Source organism: Ornithorhynchus anatinus, chromosome 1, assembly GCF_004115215.2.
Source record: "Ornithorhynchus anatinus isolate Pmale09 chromosome 1, mOrnAna1.pri.v4, whole genome shotgun sequence".
NCBI lineage: Eukaryota > Metazoa > Chordata > Mammalia > Monotremata > Ornithorhynchidae > Ornithorhynchus > Ornithorhynchus anatinus.
This window is the reverse complement of record NC_041728.1, coordinates 170,165,511-170,184,294: the sequence shown is the minus strand read 5'-3', so window position 1 is coordinate 170,184,294 and position 18,784 is coordinate 170,165,511. Positions and strand designations below refer to the sequence as shown.

General features: G+C 44.3%; 1 protein-coding gene across 6 annotated transcripts in view; it reads right to left on the bottom strand.

Annotated features, from left to right (window-relative positions):
• Positions 1-18,784, bottom strand: part of ARMC8 (armadillo repeat containing 8) — a 98,698-nt gene that overhangs the window by 38,861 nt on the left and 41,053 nt on the right. For 3 of the 6 annotated variants that reach the window (XM_029068116.2, XM_029068090.2, XM_029068097.2), the window contains 7 exons: positions 13,236-13,295; positions 11,264-11,344; positions 8,100-8,175; positions 7,900-7,990; positions 4,769-4,829; positions 1,272-1,472; positions 754-849 (listed from right to left, as the gene is read on the bottom strand). In XM_029068116.2, coding sequence (XP_028923949.1) covers positions 754-849; positions 1,272-1,472; positions 4,769-4,829; positions 7,900-7,990; positions 8,100-8,175; positions 11,264-11,344; positions 13,236-13,295 — 666 coding nt within the window. The remainder of the gene's footprint in view (positions 1-753; positions 850-1,271; positions 1,473-4,768; positions 4,830-7,899; positions 7,991-8,099; positions 8,176-11,263; positions 11,345-13,235; positions 13,296-18,784) is intronic. The other 3 variants (XM_029068105.2, XM_029068124.2, XM_029068111.2) reach the window with 1 other exon arrangement.

Sequence of the window (18,784 nt, the reverse complement as noted above, 5' to 3'; positions counted from 1 at the left end):
TCCGCCCTATTCCCCGGTATACCAGAGAGCTCCTTCGGACGCCCCGGCCACAGGGGTGTTTTGACTCGTGGGGCCGCCGGCACTCGACTGCTTGCTTGGATTTGCTTTTGAACTAGAGATCGGAAAGCGGAGCCGGAGTTTGACTAGGCCACGGGACAACGTGGAAAAGTGCTGAACCACTGAAGACCGTTTCAGGAGCTTGAAAATTCAGGGGACCACTTACTATACCATCAAATCATTATTCCACAAAGCTTTTATTCACACAAAACTTGCACAGTTGCCAAAAATCCAAACATGACCAGGCCACATATCGAAGAACAATATACAATAGGAAATTTGAGTTTCTCAGAGGCGGCAGAAAGAAAGTATTCCATAAATAACATTTACAATACTAGTGTTTCGTTTGTCAAGGTGTCCGACGCTTCACAGTGCTAGATTAGATTTCACTGGAACACATGCAGGAGATGCGCAACAGAACGATCCATATTAACGTTAACAGAGAAGCACACCGGTTATTTGTCATTCCGACACGTTCATGCCACACTGTGTTTCTAAAAACAAAACCACCACCACCGACAACAAAAAAACCAAAACAAATCCGCGTCCCATTCATTCTTCAATTATGCTTTTAGTCCCTCTGCTTTATTATATTCAAAGAGTCACTGTTAATGCTCTTCACCGTGACTTTCAGGTTGATGTCACTCCCTGCCTGCTGGCTGTCAGGACTGGGGGACGCCCCTCTCCCAGACTCACCTTCTTCCGGATGTCTTCGTCGTTTGCTCCGAGAGAGGCATAGAGCTTGAAGGCGGCCTGGCGCAGTTCGTGAGCGTGCTTTAAGTCGTGGTCGAGCTAGTGAGAGGAAAGATTGATGGAGTGCCTGAATCGGCTCGAGGACGACACTCGCGGTTAGTGTTCGAAAGAACCGATACCGAAGCTACCTGAGGAGCAGACTCGGGAGGGTATTTTGAAACCTAGGAAACGCCTAGCGGTTTCCAAGGGGTCTCTGACGGGTTTCGCATCTTTCCTTTGCCTTTCTATTGTCGGGGTATAGGGCGGTTGGGGGTTGAGAGGGAGAGGAGGAAGGAGGCTGCTCTTTCTTGCCTCCCTGGATACTTGCTTTGTAAGAATGGCTGAGATTTGGACTTTAAAAGGTCGCCAACGACAAAAACACGGGGGACTCAGAGAGGTGCGATTCTAATACAAAAGTCAGGGGCTCTAGCGGCTAACATGGGGCTGAAATCACGGGTTTTCACAACTAACTGAAAACGTACCCTTTTGATATCTGTGATGGCGCTGACCGAACTGGGATACTTGAAGTAATCCGCAAGCATGGCGATAAGGTGATCTGTAATGCTGGCGATTCTTTGCAGTTCGACATCCGGCTCGATCAGATAGGCGAGCGTTTCGGCACCTTCTACTCGCTCCTCCAGCAATCTCTCCTTGCTACACATCCGAACCAAACAAGGCAATGTCTGAAACGTATAAGAAATAGCTGGAATTTTTTTCCCCGCTGGAGGACACCGAAGGGAGGAATCACAATTTCTGCCAGAGACATTTACTAAAATGATTATTTAAAAGAACAGAAAAAAAATTTCCACAAATTCACTTCTACAAATTAAATAACCCAAGACCGAAGGATGAAAGGGGCACGAAAGCGTTTCTGAAGCGCCTTCTTGTTTGTAAAACATATTCTGGTAAAAATGACCCTGTGTTATCCATGTTATCCAGGTGTGTTAGCCTCAGCACACCTCAGGTGAGGAGGGGGATTCCTGGATTATTATTATTATTATTATTATTATGACATTTGTAGAGCGCTTACTATGTGTCAAGCACTGTTCTAAGCGCTGCGGTAGATACACAAGCTAATCAGGTTGGACACAGTCCCTTGACCCACCCGGGGCTCGCGTCTTAATCCTCATTTTACAGCTGAGGTAACCGAGGCCCAGAGAAGTGCTGACTTGCCCAAGGTCACGCAGCAGACGAGTGGCGGTGCCGGGATAGGAAGACTCCCAGGCCTTGGCTCTAACCACTAGCCCATGCTGCTTCCCTGGATAAAATATTCCAGCATGGATTTACGTTCCCGACTCTCAGGATGCATCAGTGAAACGTGTCCACCTGCTCTTACTGAACTATCATTTAGGAAGAGCACAATAAAAGGAATCAAGAACCGTGATTCTATTCCCCAATCAGCAGGTACAGAGTGGCTCTGTAAAGGTTGTTTAATCTGAGGTTTTCCATATCTTTGAATCCTGTCCTGGATAAACAATCCAATCATCAATCAGTGGTATTTATTAAGCGCTTAACCTGTGCAGAGCAATCATCGATTGATCAAATTTATTGAGCACTTACTGTGGGCAGAGCACTGTATTAAGCGTTTGGTAGACAATATAACACATACATTCCCTGCCCACCAGGAACCTACAGTCTAGAGCGCTGTACTAAGTGCTTGGGAAAGTATAATACAATGGAATCAAGCTGTAAAATGGATGCTGTCCTTGAGAAGGTACCTGTAAAAGGGAACGCTAACAGAGCACTGAGTTTCCTGAATGAAGGAATGATGTATACAGAAGCGGTTTGGCCGAATGGATAGACCACGGGCGTGGGAGTCAGAAGGACCTGGGTTCTAATCCCGGCTCTGCCACTTGTCTGCCGTGTGTCCTTGGACACATCATTTAACTTCTCTGTGCCTCAGTCTCCTTAGCTGTAAAATGGGATTGAGACGGGAACAGGTGGGACAGGGACTGTGTCCAGACCGCTTTGCTTGTATCCACCCCAGCAGTTAGTACAGTGCCTGGCACATAGTCAGCACTTCACGAGTACCACAAATATTATTATTATTATTATTAAATTTCGTCTCCTTGAGAAAGGCATATATAAAATAGAACAGGAAGAGACCATTCTGAGTTCCTCTGACAAAGGAACTATAAGAGATTTCTTTTTAGTCTGAGTAAAAAAGAATACGAAGCGAAAAGCAATCACTTCAAAATTATAAAGGCAGAAGAACCATTCCAGAGGTTTCGATTTCAAAGCCAAAAAAAAGAAAAAAAGAGCAATTTTTACAATTACACCCAGTTCTCCTATAACCCAGAGGTTGTGTTTCTACACAACCCAGCATTATGGAAAACTCATGCTGTCTTAACCATCTGTTCCAGTGCTGTGTGTATGTGCACAAAATGTTTCTTCCAATGCCACTCTCGAACTAAACAGGTTTGTGTCGAACAGATTAAATTCCCTAATAACGTTCCAGCCAAAAGGTGTAATGAAAATATCTGCTCTGGCTGAAGAACTGGTTGAACATAACTGTGTCCTAATTCGAATAATTAAAAAAAAATACTTCTGGTTTTCAAAATAATGATCACTGAACTTAGTTCCTATTTTACTGAGTACTCATGACCAATCCTGAAAATGTTTTTGGGTTTTTTTTGCACACATAAAATTTGTCCAAAGCTTTCTACTCACTCACTTTACTTTTCATTTTCCATAATTTGCAAACAACACAACCAGGACTCTAGTTAGTCAGAGAAACCCAGCTTTCCTTTTTAAAGAGAGCTGAAAAGGCGCAGGCGCAAGATGAATCACTATCACTCTGTTCAGCTTCCAAAACGGAGAACTTTTATAAAAGACAGTTTTGAAAGAGAGTCTATATGATTATCTCCCTGACACAAATCCCAGCGAAATGACGCTGAGGTCTACAGCTAACTCTTCAGTATCCACAGAAAGGGAGAAAAAAGCCTGATTTTCCGCAAGAATATGCTGAGTGATTCATCCACTACCTTCGATTCCTCCATAAGCACCCTTGGCGATAGGGGAACGCGTGGAATACTGAAATCTGCTCAGAATTTACAATCTAGCAAGTGGTCTCAACCTTCTCCCCTATTAAACCGTTGACCAGAGCTGCTGCTGAGTAACAAGTGAAGGGGTGTTATCTCCTCCTCCCTACCTGCACTCTGGTGAACAGCACTCATGAAGGCTGTCAGAATTCAAAAGGAAAGTTAGAGGGACAAGGGAGCAGAGCCAAGTCTGAATAATTCACAAACTGGACAGCAGACCTCTGCAGAACTCGGGATTGCCCTGCACACACGTGGAACGCCAGTGGAAAATTTTCCAGGATGCCAGAAACCAATCCCAGTCCATCAGATTGCCCTTTACTACTTTCTAATGGGACTTGGGATGTTATGTTTATTCAATACTCAATAGTATTTATTGAGCGCTTACTATGTGTTCTTTCTTTATACCAAACTCTTTTCTTGATGCACAGTTTGAAGCATTTCTACCTAGGCTAGCAGAGCAATAAAAGGGAAATCACTATCTGTGCCAGCAGACCATTTTGGAATTTTTAAGAGAGAGGAGTACTCCCTCAGATTAACTTCTCCGCTCTTTACTTGTGCTCTTAATTTGGTACTGGTTTAGTGAGTCTCTCGATTTTTACATTTTCTGCTGGGACGTGCAAAAATATCAATTCCCTTACCTGTAAAATGAAAACTGCAATGACTCTCAATTTACAGGTAGAGTATGTTGGAATACGAATGAGAAGTATTTGTTTTTCTGTGCATACTTATTTATGAGTCTCCAAATTTTAGAATTACCAACAAACACAATTTTTATTGGGTCTCACACTTACGGGACATATTTAAGTCCAATAAGCACATGCAAATTTTCTACGGTTATCACGGGAGAGGCAGCAAAAGATGAACATGTTTTGCTCAATTTTTGGCTGAAGAACTTTCAAAACTTGGCATGTTTTCCGGTTACAGTTCAACCAACTCACCTTTAATACAATACAGTTATCATCTGTACGAATGGCCCCAGCTCTGCACATGTAAGTCAGGCTGGAATAAGATGGTAGAAGGTAAATTCACTACCTGCTTTTATTAACTTCAAAAGTATGCAATTTTTTCTTCAAGATTTTCTGTAGCAAATGACTGATTACTAAACCTAATTTTGTGGCATAAGCTTAAACTTTATTTTCCGGGGCTCGGCTACAGAGACCTCACACAATACAATCTAGTTATGTTTATGCAATTCCCAGGATCTCGGCAAAAACCTAGACATAAACCAAAGTGAAATGGTTATATTCAGCAATGTATACAACATTTAGAGCAAAAAAAACCCCAAAACTCTATTAATACGATATTTTAACCGTAATAATCTGAGTGTATACTAAAGCTCCCAATGAAATGCACATTTTACCATTTTATTACTACTTGAAATGATCTCAGTAAGTTGAGAAATGACTTTACTCATAGGGGTCATGACTACGGGATGGGGTCAAATTCCTATTACACAAAATCAAAGAGCTGGAAGGAATTTCAAAACATCATCTGGTCAGTCCCTTACTTCCGGGCAGGAGACTGATGGACTAAAGCGTCCACGAGACAATCGATCAATCCGCAGTATTTACTGAGAGCTTACTATGTGCAGAGCATTTTACTATGCGCTTGGGAGAGTACAATACATGAGAATTAGCAGGCACGTTCCCCGCCCATGAGTTTACAGGGTAGAGGACAGTCTAAAGACACATGGTCGGTCTGTTCTAAAGATCTCTAGCAACCCACACCTCATTAAGTGACCCATTTTAGGGATTAACCACCCAGGGGTTCAAAAAGTTCTTTCGTTCTGCTAAGGCCAACAATCTCTCACCTCAACTTAAGCGTATTTACTTTGTTCAGTTCTCTAGGAAACATAAAAGTGGTTTATGTCCTCTTACAAACTTTCAGGAAAAGACATTTATTAAATAACCCCTAAATTTTCTCTTTTTCAGAATATGTAACCCCACTTTCTGTCTTCCCCTCAAAGGACTCATTTTCTATTCCCTCCAATCATTTTGTTTGGTACTTGTTAAGTGCTTACTATGTCCCATGTGGGGAAGATACAAGCTAATCAGGTTGGATCCAAATTCCTTCCCACGTGGTAATGACAGTCTATTTAGGAGCGAGTAGAATTTAATCCCCATTCAAAAAATAAGGAAACTGAGGCTCAGGGAAATGAAGTGAACTGCCCAAGGTCACAGAGCAGACACGTGGCAGAACCGGGATTAAAATTCACATCCTCTGATTCCCAGGCCCGTTCTCTTTTGACTAGGCCATGCTGCTTCTCTTTTCAGGGTCGGGGTGAGGAAGGAGGACCGGAGACAGAAACATCGGGAGCAGTGAAACGCTGAAAATTTAAAACAGCTCAAGGGACAAATACAATACATGACATGAAAACAAATGTCAGTAAGGAGCTGTGACTAGAGGAGCAGAAATTCTCCTTTTGATTCAGGGTTCACGGGAATGGTTCCTGGGATTACTAGCTCGTCCAAGGTTCTAGGAGGTCTCACGCTGCAGAAGCCGTTCTCATTCCCGCCTGGGTGGCAGACAGCAGGATGGGACGGGGTTTCCTCGGTGGTGCGCAGGATGGCGGGGGATGGCTGCTGAAGGAGAGATGGAACCCCCTCACTCAGTCAGCACCCACCACACTTTCCTCTTTCCCCAGCCTGAGTCCCAATTTGTCCAAGGTGAGAATTACAAGTGCAGCGGAGGCGGGGGTCAGTTTAACGGTGACAGCGTGGGTGAGTCTGGAGATAGGGTTGAGGGTAGGTGGGGTACGGGACGCATCCTCAGATAATCGTCGAGAAAAGAGACTGGGGTGGGGGCAAAAGTCCAAAGTGAGTGGGGAGAAAGACAGCGTGCACTCTCAGAGAAGTAAATGGCAGATTGAGCCATCTATCTCCCTGCGGGCGATCCCGCCTGCCCTTTGTGGGTGGGTGTGTCTGCCAATTTACATCCTACGCTTCTGACCACAAATACCCTCCAGTGCCCTGGGCTTTGCTTTCAGCTCTCGCCCACTTGTCTATCTGTTCTCTCCCCTTTTGTCCTGTCCATTCCCTTGTGCACTTCCCCATCTCCACCCATTACTGTGCCTACTGCCTTCCTATGGACTACCACATAGTCCCCAGCCAGAATCACCCTGACGCTACCCTCAAGCTCACCCCCTTTCAGACATTTCCACTGCCTCCACTATCCGCTCAATTGATACATCAGTGGTACTAACTGAGCGCTTCCCGTTGTTGTGGAACGCCGTACTAAGCGGTTGGGAGAGTAAGGTATGACAATACAACACACACCTCCCCTGCCCACAACGAGCTCTCAGTTGTGCCTGTGGAGCGATGAGGAGTTGACTGTTTGACCTACAGCACTCCCGAGTGCCACACTCTATCACAGAAGAGATTCCAGTTCATTATAGGCATCCAGGTAGTGTGGCCTCATGGAAAGACCGGGGGGCCGGGAGCAAGGCGACCCAGGTTCTAGTCCCCGAGTTGATGCCTGCCTGCTGGGTGACTTTGGACCAGTTATTAAACTTCCAAGCAGCGTGGCTCAGTGGAAAGAGCCCGGGCTGGGGACTCAGAGGTCATGGGTTCAAATCCCAGCTCCGCCGCTTGTCAGCTGTGTGACTTTGGCCAAGTCACTTCACTTCTCTGTGCCTCAGTGACCTCATCTGTCAAATAGGGATGAAGACTGAGCCCCACGTGGGACAACCTGATGACCTTGTAATCCTTCCCAGCGCTTACAACAATGCTTTGCACATAGTAAGCGCTTAACAAATGCCATCATTATTATTATTTTCTCATCTATAAACTAGAGATTAAAAAACAACAATAAAAAACCACTCTCCTTCTCTAACGGAGTGTTCTTTGTGGGGATCAGGGTTTGGGTCTGACCTGATTAACCTGCATCCACCCCAGCATTTTGCATAGTGAGCACTTAATAAATATCATCGGCATCGAACCCCAGCGCAGTTAATAAGAAGTCACCTCTCAGAGAGACCTCTTAATGTTAGGGTGGGGATGGGGCAATGTTGGCCTAATCCTTTCAACAGCCTTTAGAGTATACTCCCTCTTCCTTCATCTTTAAGTTTTACCATTTAGCTGATGTGAGTTGCATCTCAATAGGTTTGTCCCTTTGTAACATCTTCACAAAAATCTGGGGCAACAATTCTCCATCAACCAGCACTGAAAGAGAGTGGGGGGGGCAAAAAGGAAGGAAATGAGGAAATGATTTGAATCCTTCGTGTTCATCGAAGGAATTGTGGAGAAGAAGCTTTTGAAGCTTTCAGCTTACCATTTACGAGGGTCATGGATACCTGGGGATTTTCAAAGGCGAGAACGGAGAAGCATTTCAGTGCTTGCATTCGAACCTAAACAAAAATCAGAGTGCATACGCTTTGTTAATGTTTAGCAAGTAAAAACCTACTTTAATCAGAAGATTTATCTTAAGTTGGCCAAGTGCTCAGAAGAGTAATTCATTCTACAAATAACATCGTTTGATCACACTACACTCTCTCGGCTGCAGCTGGGAGGGTGACGGGAGGAAGGAAATCAACCATATTTATTGAGCGCTTGCCGTGTGCAGAGCACTGTACTAAGCGCTTGGGAGAGTACAGTACAACAGAGTTGGTAGATACGCTCCCTGCCCTGCCCCCTAGACTGTAAGCTCATTGTGGGCAGGGAATGTACCGGTTTACCATTATACTATATTCTCCTAAGCGCTTTAGTTCGGTTCATTCATTCAATCATATTTCCTGAGAGCTCGCTGTGTGCAAAAATACTGTATTAAGCGCTTGGGAGAGTACAGTATAACAATGAACAGGTACATTCCCTGCCCACAGTGAGCTGACAGGATAGAAGGGGAGAAAGACATTAATATAAATAAATAAATGAATTGCAGATCTATATATATGTGCTGTGGGGATGCGAGGGAGGAAGAACAAAGGAGCAAGTCGGAGTGACACAGAAGGGAGTGGGAGAAGAGGAGAGGGCTTAGTCAGGGAAGGCTTCTTGGAGGAGATAGGCCGTCAATAAGGCTTTGAAGTGGGGAAGAGCCATTATCTATCTGATATGAGGGCGTTCCCGGCCAGAGGTAGGATGTGCTCAATAAATACGATTCAACTGAATGAATGAAAGAATGAATGCCCCCAATGAGAAGGAAAAGAAAGTTCACTGCACACGTGCAGTCTCCAACTCAAGCCCGGAGGAAAACAACGAGGGTTGAGACGCAAGGCTGAGGATGCGCCGGGGCCTCAACAATGGGGAAAGCTGGGATTTACTGAGCACCTACTTTCGGCAGCACACTGTATTAAATGCTTGGGAGAGGACAATAAAATGAGAAGAAATGACCCCTGCCCTCGAAGAATTCACAATCTAATGGAGTCTCTTCCTGCTGCAGCCGGCTGTTGTGCGGGCCGCCCAGGACCTCACAGTAGATGATACGTGGTCCCCAGACTGCAAGTTTCATATACCAGATTAAAATAGTACAATTAAGATGAGGAGCAGGAAAGACACCTTATGATACAGTTTTGCTAAATATGAAGCAACAGGTTCCCAAAGTAAAGTAGTAGAGAAGTGATAAAAAGCACCAAAACCCTAAGAAAGATTAAACAACAAGAACACGTGTTATTTATAATAGTCGACTCGATTACCCAACTGTATATTGCCTATTTGGTAGCTAAGAATCACCCAATCCCCTTCTGGCGGCATATGATTATGTCCTAAAAAAGCTGAGTGGCAAGAAGATGGGCGTGGAAGTCAGGGGACCTGGATTCTCACCCTGTCCCCATTTTTTACCTCCTGGGTAACCCTGGGCAAGTCACTTCATTTCTCTGTGTCTCGGTGTCCTCGTCTGTAAACTGAGGATTGAATAACCTATGTTTCCTATCCCTTCGACTGTGAGCCCCACGAGGGACAGGGACTGCGTCCGACCTATCTTGTATCTACCTCAGCCAGTAAACACGTAACAAATGCCACATTTAGGACTGAAGGAGCGGCAGTGGAGCATAGTGGAGAGAGAGCACGGGCCTGGAAATTGGAAGACCTGGGTTCTAATCCCGGCTCCGCCGGGTGTCTGCTGTGTGACCTTAGGCAAGGCACTGCACATCTCTGGGCCTCAGTTTCCTCAACTGCAAAATGGGGACTGAATCCTACTCCCTTCCACCTAGACTGTGAACCCTTTGAGAGACAGGGACGGTGTCCAACCTGATAATCTTGTATCTACTGCAGGGCTTGGGCACGTAGTAAGCGCTTCACAAATGGCATAATGTTAAAAGAGGAGGGAGGGGAGGAAATGAACAGATTTTTCTATTCAAGCGGTGCACGGGAGGAAGCGCTGCAGAGTGCTGCGCCATTTTTTTTAAATGGTATTTGTTAAGTGCTTACAAAGTGCCAGGCGCTGCTCTAAGCACTGGGCTAGATACAAGCCAAGTGGGTTGGACCCAAGTTCTAACTTGGGCTTTCCTAGAGAGCATCCTTCCCTAAGACAGAATTCCAGGCTGGAGCATTCTGGCAGACTCCTAGAAGTGCTGTCCTTTAGAAAAAAAAGCATCATATCAAGTCCCAACACTCTGATACTTGTACGAATTATTTGCCGCTTTACTAAACAAGGTATTCTCTATATGTATTTTGCAGATTTCCAATTAGAACTGCACTCTTCCTTCTTCCCATTCCAGCTTTCCATATAGTCTTTACTTTTCTCCCTGCATGATTCTTGTTTCTAAATTCTTAAGATTTACACTTGAAAAATGCTTTGTGGGTGAATTCTCATAGGTGAACCAGGCAATATGATTTACAGCAAGCACCGTCTGTTGACTTCAATAAATATTTATTAAGTTGATGCTGAAGGTTTTTGCAGAAGAAGTACTCTGACAAGTTAATCCGAGTACCTAGTGCATTCTAAAGGGTTTGAATTTTATTTAAAATTTCAAGAAAGGTTCGCTGCCCACTCTACTGACTGATGACTTTGAAGTCCTCCACCCAGCTATTCAACTTCTCAGAGTATAGTTTGTGTCCATATCTACTGTATTGGACTTTTACAGATTTGGGGCTTTCATGAAGGAATCTTCCAGAAATGCAAGCCACTGATGGGAAAGGATATCCCATTTCAAGGCATTCAAGGAGGAGAAACTTTTTTCAATTGAAAGCTAGCCAGGTAAGACTAGAAATGCTACTGATGACCAGAAGAAGCTAATACAACCAGTGCAATATTCCCTACAGCTTATGTGGAACAAAAATAAAAAGCTCTAAGGATGGCAAAAAGCTCCGCTGCAGTAATAAGCCTTGAAGTTTACTTCACAAGTTTAGCTTCTCCGAATCATATTTTATGTATGTCTACTCCCTTGCTGGGCTCTGCACAATCTCCAAGAGTTTCACATACCATAAGTGAAGTGTGACAACATAGGATTCTTTTTCCCCACCTTAAAAAACTCCAAATACATCACAATTTTAATTCCTTACTTTGTAGGACACCGAGGTTAGCAGATGAGCAATATTCTGAACTGCTCCATGGTTAAATAAGATTGTTTGATGATCTGGACCCTGGAAGAGGGAAAAAAAAAGAATATTTATGCATCAAGAAGGGGGGGATAGACGAAGAAATTGGCTAACGTATAATTATGTTTTACTGGGTTGGACTGGATGATCACAATACAGATTTTTTCTGCTACTTTTCACTTTCCATTACTGGACCCGAACTAATTACCCTTCAGATGGACTATTTTGCCTTTACTGTCAACTCTCGATTACCCAGAGGTGAGTTATCCCAGTTGGAAATCCTTGCCCATAGCCGTTCTTCCTGCCTCCTGTTCCTTCCTTTGTTTATTTAGCATTGCTCTCGGAGGAGAAACATTCGGTGAGAAGAAGGGAGGGACAGAAGAGAGAGAGGACGGACGTTTTTATTTTGCTTCTCATTAATTGCTCCTGAAAACCTTTAGCTAAAATGTTCAGCTATTCAGGAGCTGGATACAGATGGGCCCTTTTGACAAGCATTCCGTTCCATTCTACCATTTACACTTTGCAGGTGACTATTATGAAACCCTATGGGAATTGAAGTCACTTGTCCAGATCAGGGAGGGATTGAGGGGCAGAACCAAAGTAAAGAGCCAATCAATCAATCAATGCTATTTACTGAGCACTGTGCAGAGCACTGTACTAAGCGCTTGGGAGCATAAAATAAAGTGTGCCACTGAGGCCACATTTATGACTAGTTTCCTTCTTCCTCTTGCTATAAAATAGACCATTAAGTGCAGTAGGCTTAATCTATATATTTAGGTGAGTGAAGAATGATTTCTAGTGTAGTGCCCAAATACAGAATTTATTTTTTAAGAACTGGGAGTAGAGTTATTAAGTAAAATTACTCTGACCCTTAAGCGTACGATTTACGGTCCTTAAAATCTCGAGCAATGGCACTTGGAAATCTTTCATGTTCAATCTCAATCTCGGTCTCAGAGAAGCCACTGACTAAGCTTCTGTTGCTGTTCCCACTCTAGAATCATTATCTCGACCCATTCCAGTTTGGTTTCACAGCTTTAAACCAGGGATTTGGAAGCCAGGAGAAGAAGGAGGTAGCAAATATAAATGAAACACCAGGACGTCAAACGGGGATCCAACAGAGAAGCAAGATAGTGAGTCTGTAATCTATAAGGATATGGAGCCTTAAACAGAATATGCCTGAATAGCCTTCAAGACAACCAACAAAACTAGTTTTGAAAAACACTCCCCCCGCCTTGAGTAGATTTTCTTCTAAGAACCCAGAAGTCGCAACATGTACAGATGCATATCCAACTCCAGCAGTAAACGGTGGCAAGTCGTTCGCCTGCTCTGCTAAAATTTTATTTTCAGGAGGGCTTGGGCAGTAGGTAGGACTAACCAAATTACATCAGTCGCTCGGGGATCAATTAGACTGTTTGAGGAGTGGGGCAAATTTTCTACTTTTTTTTAAAACTCGCTCTGAAACAAACAGAGGATATTTCCAAATACGGGCACCATGCCCCAAAGAGATGAAATGCTACCCATGCCGAGAAACTCCAGCATTCCTCACCACTCCTGAAAGTTTCTCTTCAGTATCTGCTCCAAAGCTCTCACTTTGGCGTGGCATCTCCTGAATTCACAGCCTCTGCAGCCATTTCTGCACAGAGTGCACCTTGGGCCTGCTGAACAGAGCCTTAACAACTGGACGGGCACAGATTTCCAATGCATACTAACCAGCCTCCATCTGGCTCTTGAAATATAATGACGGGTGTCAAATTTTCGGGGGAAGAGTTTTGAAAATGCTCGCTACTAGAGTCCCATTCCGGCAACATCCAAATAGCTCTTCAGGCTAACCATCTGAGTTTGACGACAGGCTTTAGCTGCTATGACAGACTTACATTTTCGAACAAAGAAATACAATTAAAACACTAGTTCTTTTTGCAGTAGAGAAACGACTTACATTGGCACCTAGAAGGGGCTGAGGCGATGATTTAAAGCCGCAGCTATGCCAGTGACGGAGCTGAAGAACAGATATTGAAAGTTTTTTTTAAGAAGAGCAAAATAAAATAAGAATCACTTTGCTTCAGACTAGTTTTTCTTTTGTAGCCTCACAGAACTGCATCACAGTAGTTAATTCCCCCAGTTTACCAGCTCCGGGTTACATCTGGACCACAATAATACAAAAGAATACATGGAAACTTTGAAACTTTGGTGTATTAATTGATGGTTTTTCAAAGGGATGGTCTGCACAATATTCTCAGCTGCACTCTACGAGTATCATTTGCGTTATGCTCATTAACACATTTGAATAGTTTACAATTCTCTTCTCAAATACGAATATTTGAATATATGAATCCTCCTAAGCTCTAAAGCTTTGTACAATCCAGGAGATCTATATTCTAACCCCAGCTCTGACACTTGCCGCCTTTATAACCTTGGCTAAGTCACTTATTTTCTCTGAGCTCCAGCTTCCTCATCTGTAAAATGGGGATTCAATACCTGTGCTCCCTTTCCCTCCTTAGACTGAGAGAGTCCTATGTGGGAGAGGAACTGTAGGTCTGACCTGTTAATCTTCTATTTACCCCAGAGCTTAATTCAGTGCTTGGCACAAAGTAAGCAAATAATGATAATTATGACAATAATACCACCATTACTAATAACAATAATAATGATAATTAAAATGAATTCTTAAACTGGTTAAACAGGATTTTGGGGTGTGTGTTCCACTAATGCGACTGAATACGTTATGTAGCTGCTTAAATTTCATTCAAATCGTTCCATTTAAATTCACCTTTACTGAAATACAGCCTGGTTTAAAATAGGCTTCCTTTAATAGGTGGACAAACCTAAGAAAAAGGGCACAAATTCTCTCTCTCTCAGGAAATTCCTAATCTTTTAAATGGTAACTAAACAAATATAAACGAGAGAGACAGAATTTGGGGCAAAGTCTAATCTGACAGTGAGTAATGACATCTGTCACCTCTTTGTAATAGTGACACTACATGGAATCTCTTAGGGTCGAACTCACTCCCATACTTCGGTTCCATGAGTGATGACACTTTTTGCCTGAGGTTTTTGCTTTTACGTTTTGGAAAGGGAATTTTCAAAAAGGCGTGCACTTGGCTGGAGATACCCGAGCCACAGCTATTAAAAACATCTGTTCTCCCTAAATTAGAATTGAGCAACACTAAAAGGCGGAGTTAATTACTGGTACGTCCGTGAATACTACGAGCAGATGGAACTTGTTTTCTTGCAAAAGCACAAGGACTCTTGGCAGAATGTACACTGATGTGAGCAAAGGGAAGCTGCTCTAGAGTATCTCTACTCTTGCCTTCTCTGCTCCCTGCCGCAATTAAAAGTTCACGAGGCAGATGCCCTCCAGAGCAGTTGGGGTGCCGTTCTTTGCTTTGGGGAGTCCGTCAACAGCCTTTTGAGGGCCCTCACCCTACCAGTAAAAACCTAGCCAGGGTGGTTCCAAGGACATTCCAGTCTTTTCCTTCCTCCCCCTAACTCTAAGCTATTTCTGCCCTCCTCAACCACTAGACTGTAAGCTTCTTGATGGCAGGAGTTGTATCTGCTAACTCTCTTGCACTCTCCCAAGCGCTTAGTACTCAATATTATTGATTGATTGAAGTGGCTCTCAATATGCAGGTCCTAGCCAAGGTACAAGTCCCAGAATTCCTGAGGGCTTTACCCACTCCCCATTCCCAGTTTTGCCAACGTTTGATAAGGGAAAACCACCACAGAAGCGACACTTATTCTAATACTGCTTAATGTGGAACAAGGGGAAGGGCCAGAATATGTCATTTCTTCCCTCTCTCTTCCATTTCCTCTCTATTTTTTTCTGCACCACTTGGAATTCACCCCACTTTCAGCCCCACAGCATTTGTGTACCTATCTGTAATGGACTGTCTCTATTTGTTGCTGAATTGTACTTTCCAAGCGCTTAGTACACTACTCCGCACACAGTAAGCGCTCAATAAATACAACTGAATACTTACAGATTTAATCTATTTAATCTATCTCCCCCTCTAGACTGTAAACTCTTTGTGGGCAGGGCACAAGTTTACCAACTCTGTTGTAGTGTATTCTCCCAAGGCCTTGGTACAGTGCTCTGCACACGGGACGCGTTCAATAAATACCGCTGATTGATCCTTCTTCGCCTTCTTCTCTTCCTTCCTTCCCTCGTTTCTCCTGACCCTTTTCTTTCCCATAGCTAGAGTCCTGATTTATAGTGGATTTGCATCTAGATCCCTAATTCTGGTGATGGCCAGGGAGAACAATACACTGACTTTCCCTACAAAATCTGAAAAGGGTGGAAGAGGGATGGAAGATGATTAAGACCCAAAATGATCTAGAAGAGTGGAACTGGAATGAAGGGAGGCAGTGGGGAGAAAGAAGATAAGAGGCAAAAAGATGAGAAACAGAGGTACAAGGGTTAAGTTGAAGCTGCGCAAAGGCAAGGAGTGTCTGCTCTACTTCTGCATTTCCTGTGGAGATGGGCAACAGAGCTAGAGGCCCCCTTGAGCTATGTGTCATGGGCAAAAATTCCTAGTTTCCCCCATCCCTGGGGAATTCATGGGCAGGGCTGGGACTTCCGTTTGGGGACGTGGCTCTTAGATCCTCCCAGTAGCCATGGAGATTGCCTGGATTGCAAAATCCAGGAGGGGGAGGGCAAGTATGCCATGTCACCTCATAATAATAATAATGATGGCATTTGTTAAGTGCTTACTATGTGTCAAACACTGTTCTACGCGCTGGGGGCGGATACAAGGTGATCAGTTTGTGCCACGTGGGGCTCACAGTCTTAATTCCCATTTTCAGATGAGGTAACTGAGGCACAGAGAAGTGAAGTGACTTGCCCAAAGTCACACAGCTGAAAAGTGGCAGAGCTAGGATTCGAACCATGATCTCTGACTCCCAAGCCCGGGCTCTTTCCACTGAGCCACACTGCCTCCCCTGAAGCATCCCCAACCTGTCCTGATGCCAATGTGTCCAAATATACTCAAAGGAAGGGAATCTCACTCGAGGAAAATGGTCCCACTTAAGACACTTTTCCAAAAGCTCGTCTGAAATCAGCCCCGGACATTTGTTTTTGGATTTGAGGACCCACAATCCAAGCCCGTCACGTTGATGTTTCCGGGGCGTTCGATGGGCTGGAGGTAGAAAGCCTGCCAACTCCACCCTATTATCTTTCCCCACTACAAAGGAACTGTATGGCCGGTGAGGCCCGAAGGCAGAGTCAGTGTCTCGAAGCAGAGAGTAAACTAGACACACCTTGGGTGTGAAAAGGAAAGGGGGCGTATCATCCAGGTGTAGCTGCGGAGGAAACGCCAGGAGGGGTGACATCTGCAACCACCAAGGACAAAGAAGCGTACGGCTCAGATAATCGAGAGTTGGCAATGTCAGAGACTCCCGGAGAACAATTTTACAGTTCGCTGTACGAACACGTAGAAGATGAAACCTATTTCATATTCATCGAATCCCGGCAGGGAGGGAGACCTTGCAGAACCAAAAAATGAAAGGTAGGCCCTGCAGAAAAACTTTCATGAGCAGATACGGTGTGTCAAAGTGTTAATTTAACAAGTCAGAATGATGCATTTGTGGGCAGTATTAGGGAACTCGTGCTAATAAAAACATTTTTAGTTTACACCAGTAATGGAAGGATTACCCTCCGGGAGAAAATGAAGACACGAAAAAACTCAACAGAGAGCCTGAGCAACGGGAGACATTTCCAAGCCGAGCAGAAACCGACTGGAGAAAATGTCCTTCCTATTCGGGATCAAGCTAAGCTAGAGAACCCCCAGATCACAGCTTAGAGACAGAACCACCAAATCCCAGGCAGGTTTGGGGCCACAAAAAAGAAGAAGGCTGCAACTAGCTGCGTTTCTGATCCGTTAAAAAACAAAACGTATTCTTAAAAGTAGGTGGGGCTCGCAGTCTTTATCCCCATTTTACAGATGGGGTAACTGAGGCAGGGAGAAGTTAAGTGATTTGCCCGTGGTCTCCCAGCAGACAAGCGGTGGAGCCAGGATTAGAATCCGGGTCCTTCTGACTGCCAGACCCGTGCTCTATCCACTAAGCCACGCTGCTTCCAAGGGCCATAAATCAGTTCTTGATGTTGAAAAAAACCAAGGACCGTCTCCCCAGCGCCTCTTCCTGCCTTCCTGTCCAGGTTCTTCTAACAACTCTCCTCCCAGGACCCACACCCCGGCCCTTCCACCCTTGAATGACATCCCCCGCACATGTCTCAGGGAAGCAGCGTGGCTCAGTGGAAAGACCCCGGGCTTTGGAGTCAGAGGTAGTGAGTTCGAATCCCAGCTCTGCCACTTGTCAGCTGTGTGACTGTGGGCAAGTCACTTCACTTCTCTGTGCCTCAGTGACCTCATCTGTAAAATGGGGATTAAGACTGTGAGCCCCACGTGGGACAACCTGATTCCCCTGTGTCTACCCCAGCGCTTAGAACAGTGCTCTGCACATAGTAAGCGCTTAACAAAAACCAACATTATTATTATGTCTCCCCCTCCAGACTGTAAGTTCATTATGGACGGGGATGTGTCTGCTAATTCTATGTATTGCACTCTCCCGAGCGCTTACTACAGTGCTCTGCACAGAGCAAGAGCTCAATAAAGACCGTTGATCGACTGACCTATCTCCTTGCTCCCAAGAAAATGTTCCCCTGTGCAGAAACAAACTCCCCAGCGCGTCCGCGACTCTTTTGATCGCCAAGTCTGCTCTTTGGACACAGCTCACTGCCATCAAAGGGCCTCCACGGAAAAGCGGCTGGGACAGCGGTACCTGCCGGCTTCCCTATCTCCAAACTGCAGGCTCCTTACGGGCAAGGGTCGTGTCTACCAACTCTATTGTCTTCTACTTTTCCCAGAGCTTAGTCCAATGCTCTGCACATGGTAAGCACTCAAATACTACGAGTTGATTGACTGATTTCCTCTACAATTTTCAGAAATTTAAAAACTTCTCCAAATTGAAACCCATGCATTTTCTTTGGTGTGTCTTATTTTAGGGGAATGAGCTAAGAGGAGAAAGAAAAATAGTACGTGGCCCAGAAACTCTTTGATTTACGTGCAGCAGTTAGCTTATTTCTAGCTCCTTCTAGAAAAAAAGAGGCAGAGACAGGGGCTGTCCAAAGGTACATGACCTAGAGGAAATATATGCAATTTCTGTATTGTCTGTAAGGGTGTTGCTTTTTTTTTTGGTTTACTGGTTTCCTGGCTAATTTGCTTCCATACTCCCACAGGAAACTCAGCTGCTAAGATAATAGTCTTAATTAACCATTTCAATACTACTTATTTAGATTTAGTTTTAGTATCCCCCCCCACCGAAGTGAGATTTTTGGCTTATGAAGCTTCATACTTGTTACCAAGAGGGAAAGCCTGATCTATAATTGGTGAGGTTTTTTTTAGGTTTATACATTTGTATCTATTATTTCTTTAGTCCAGGGTTGTATGTGAGGTCGGAATTTTATATTCCTATTGAAAATAAAAAGGTCTA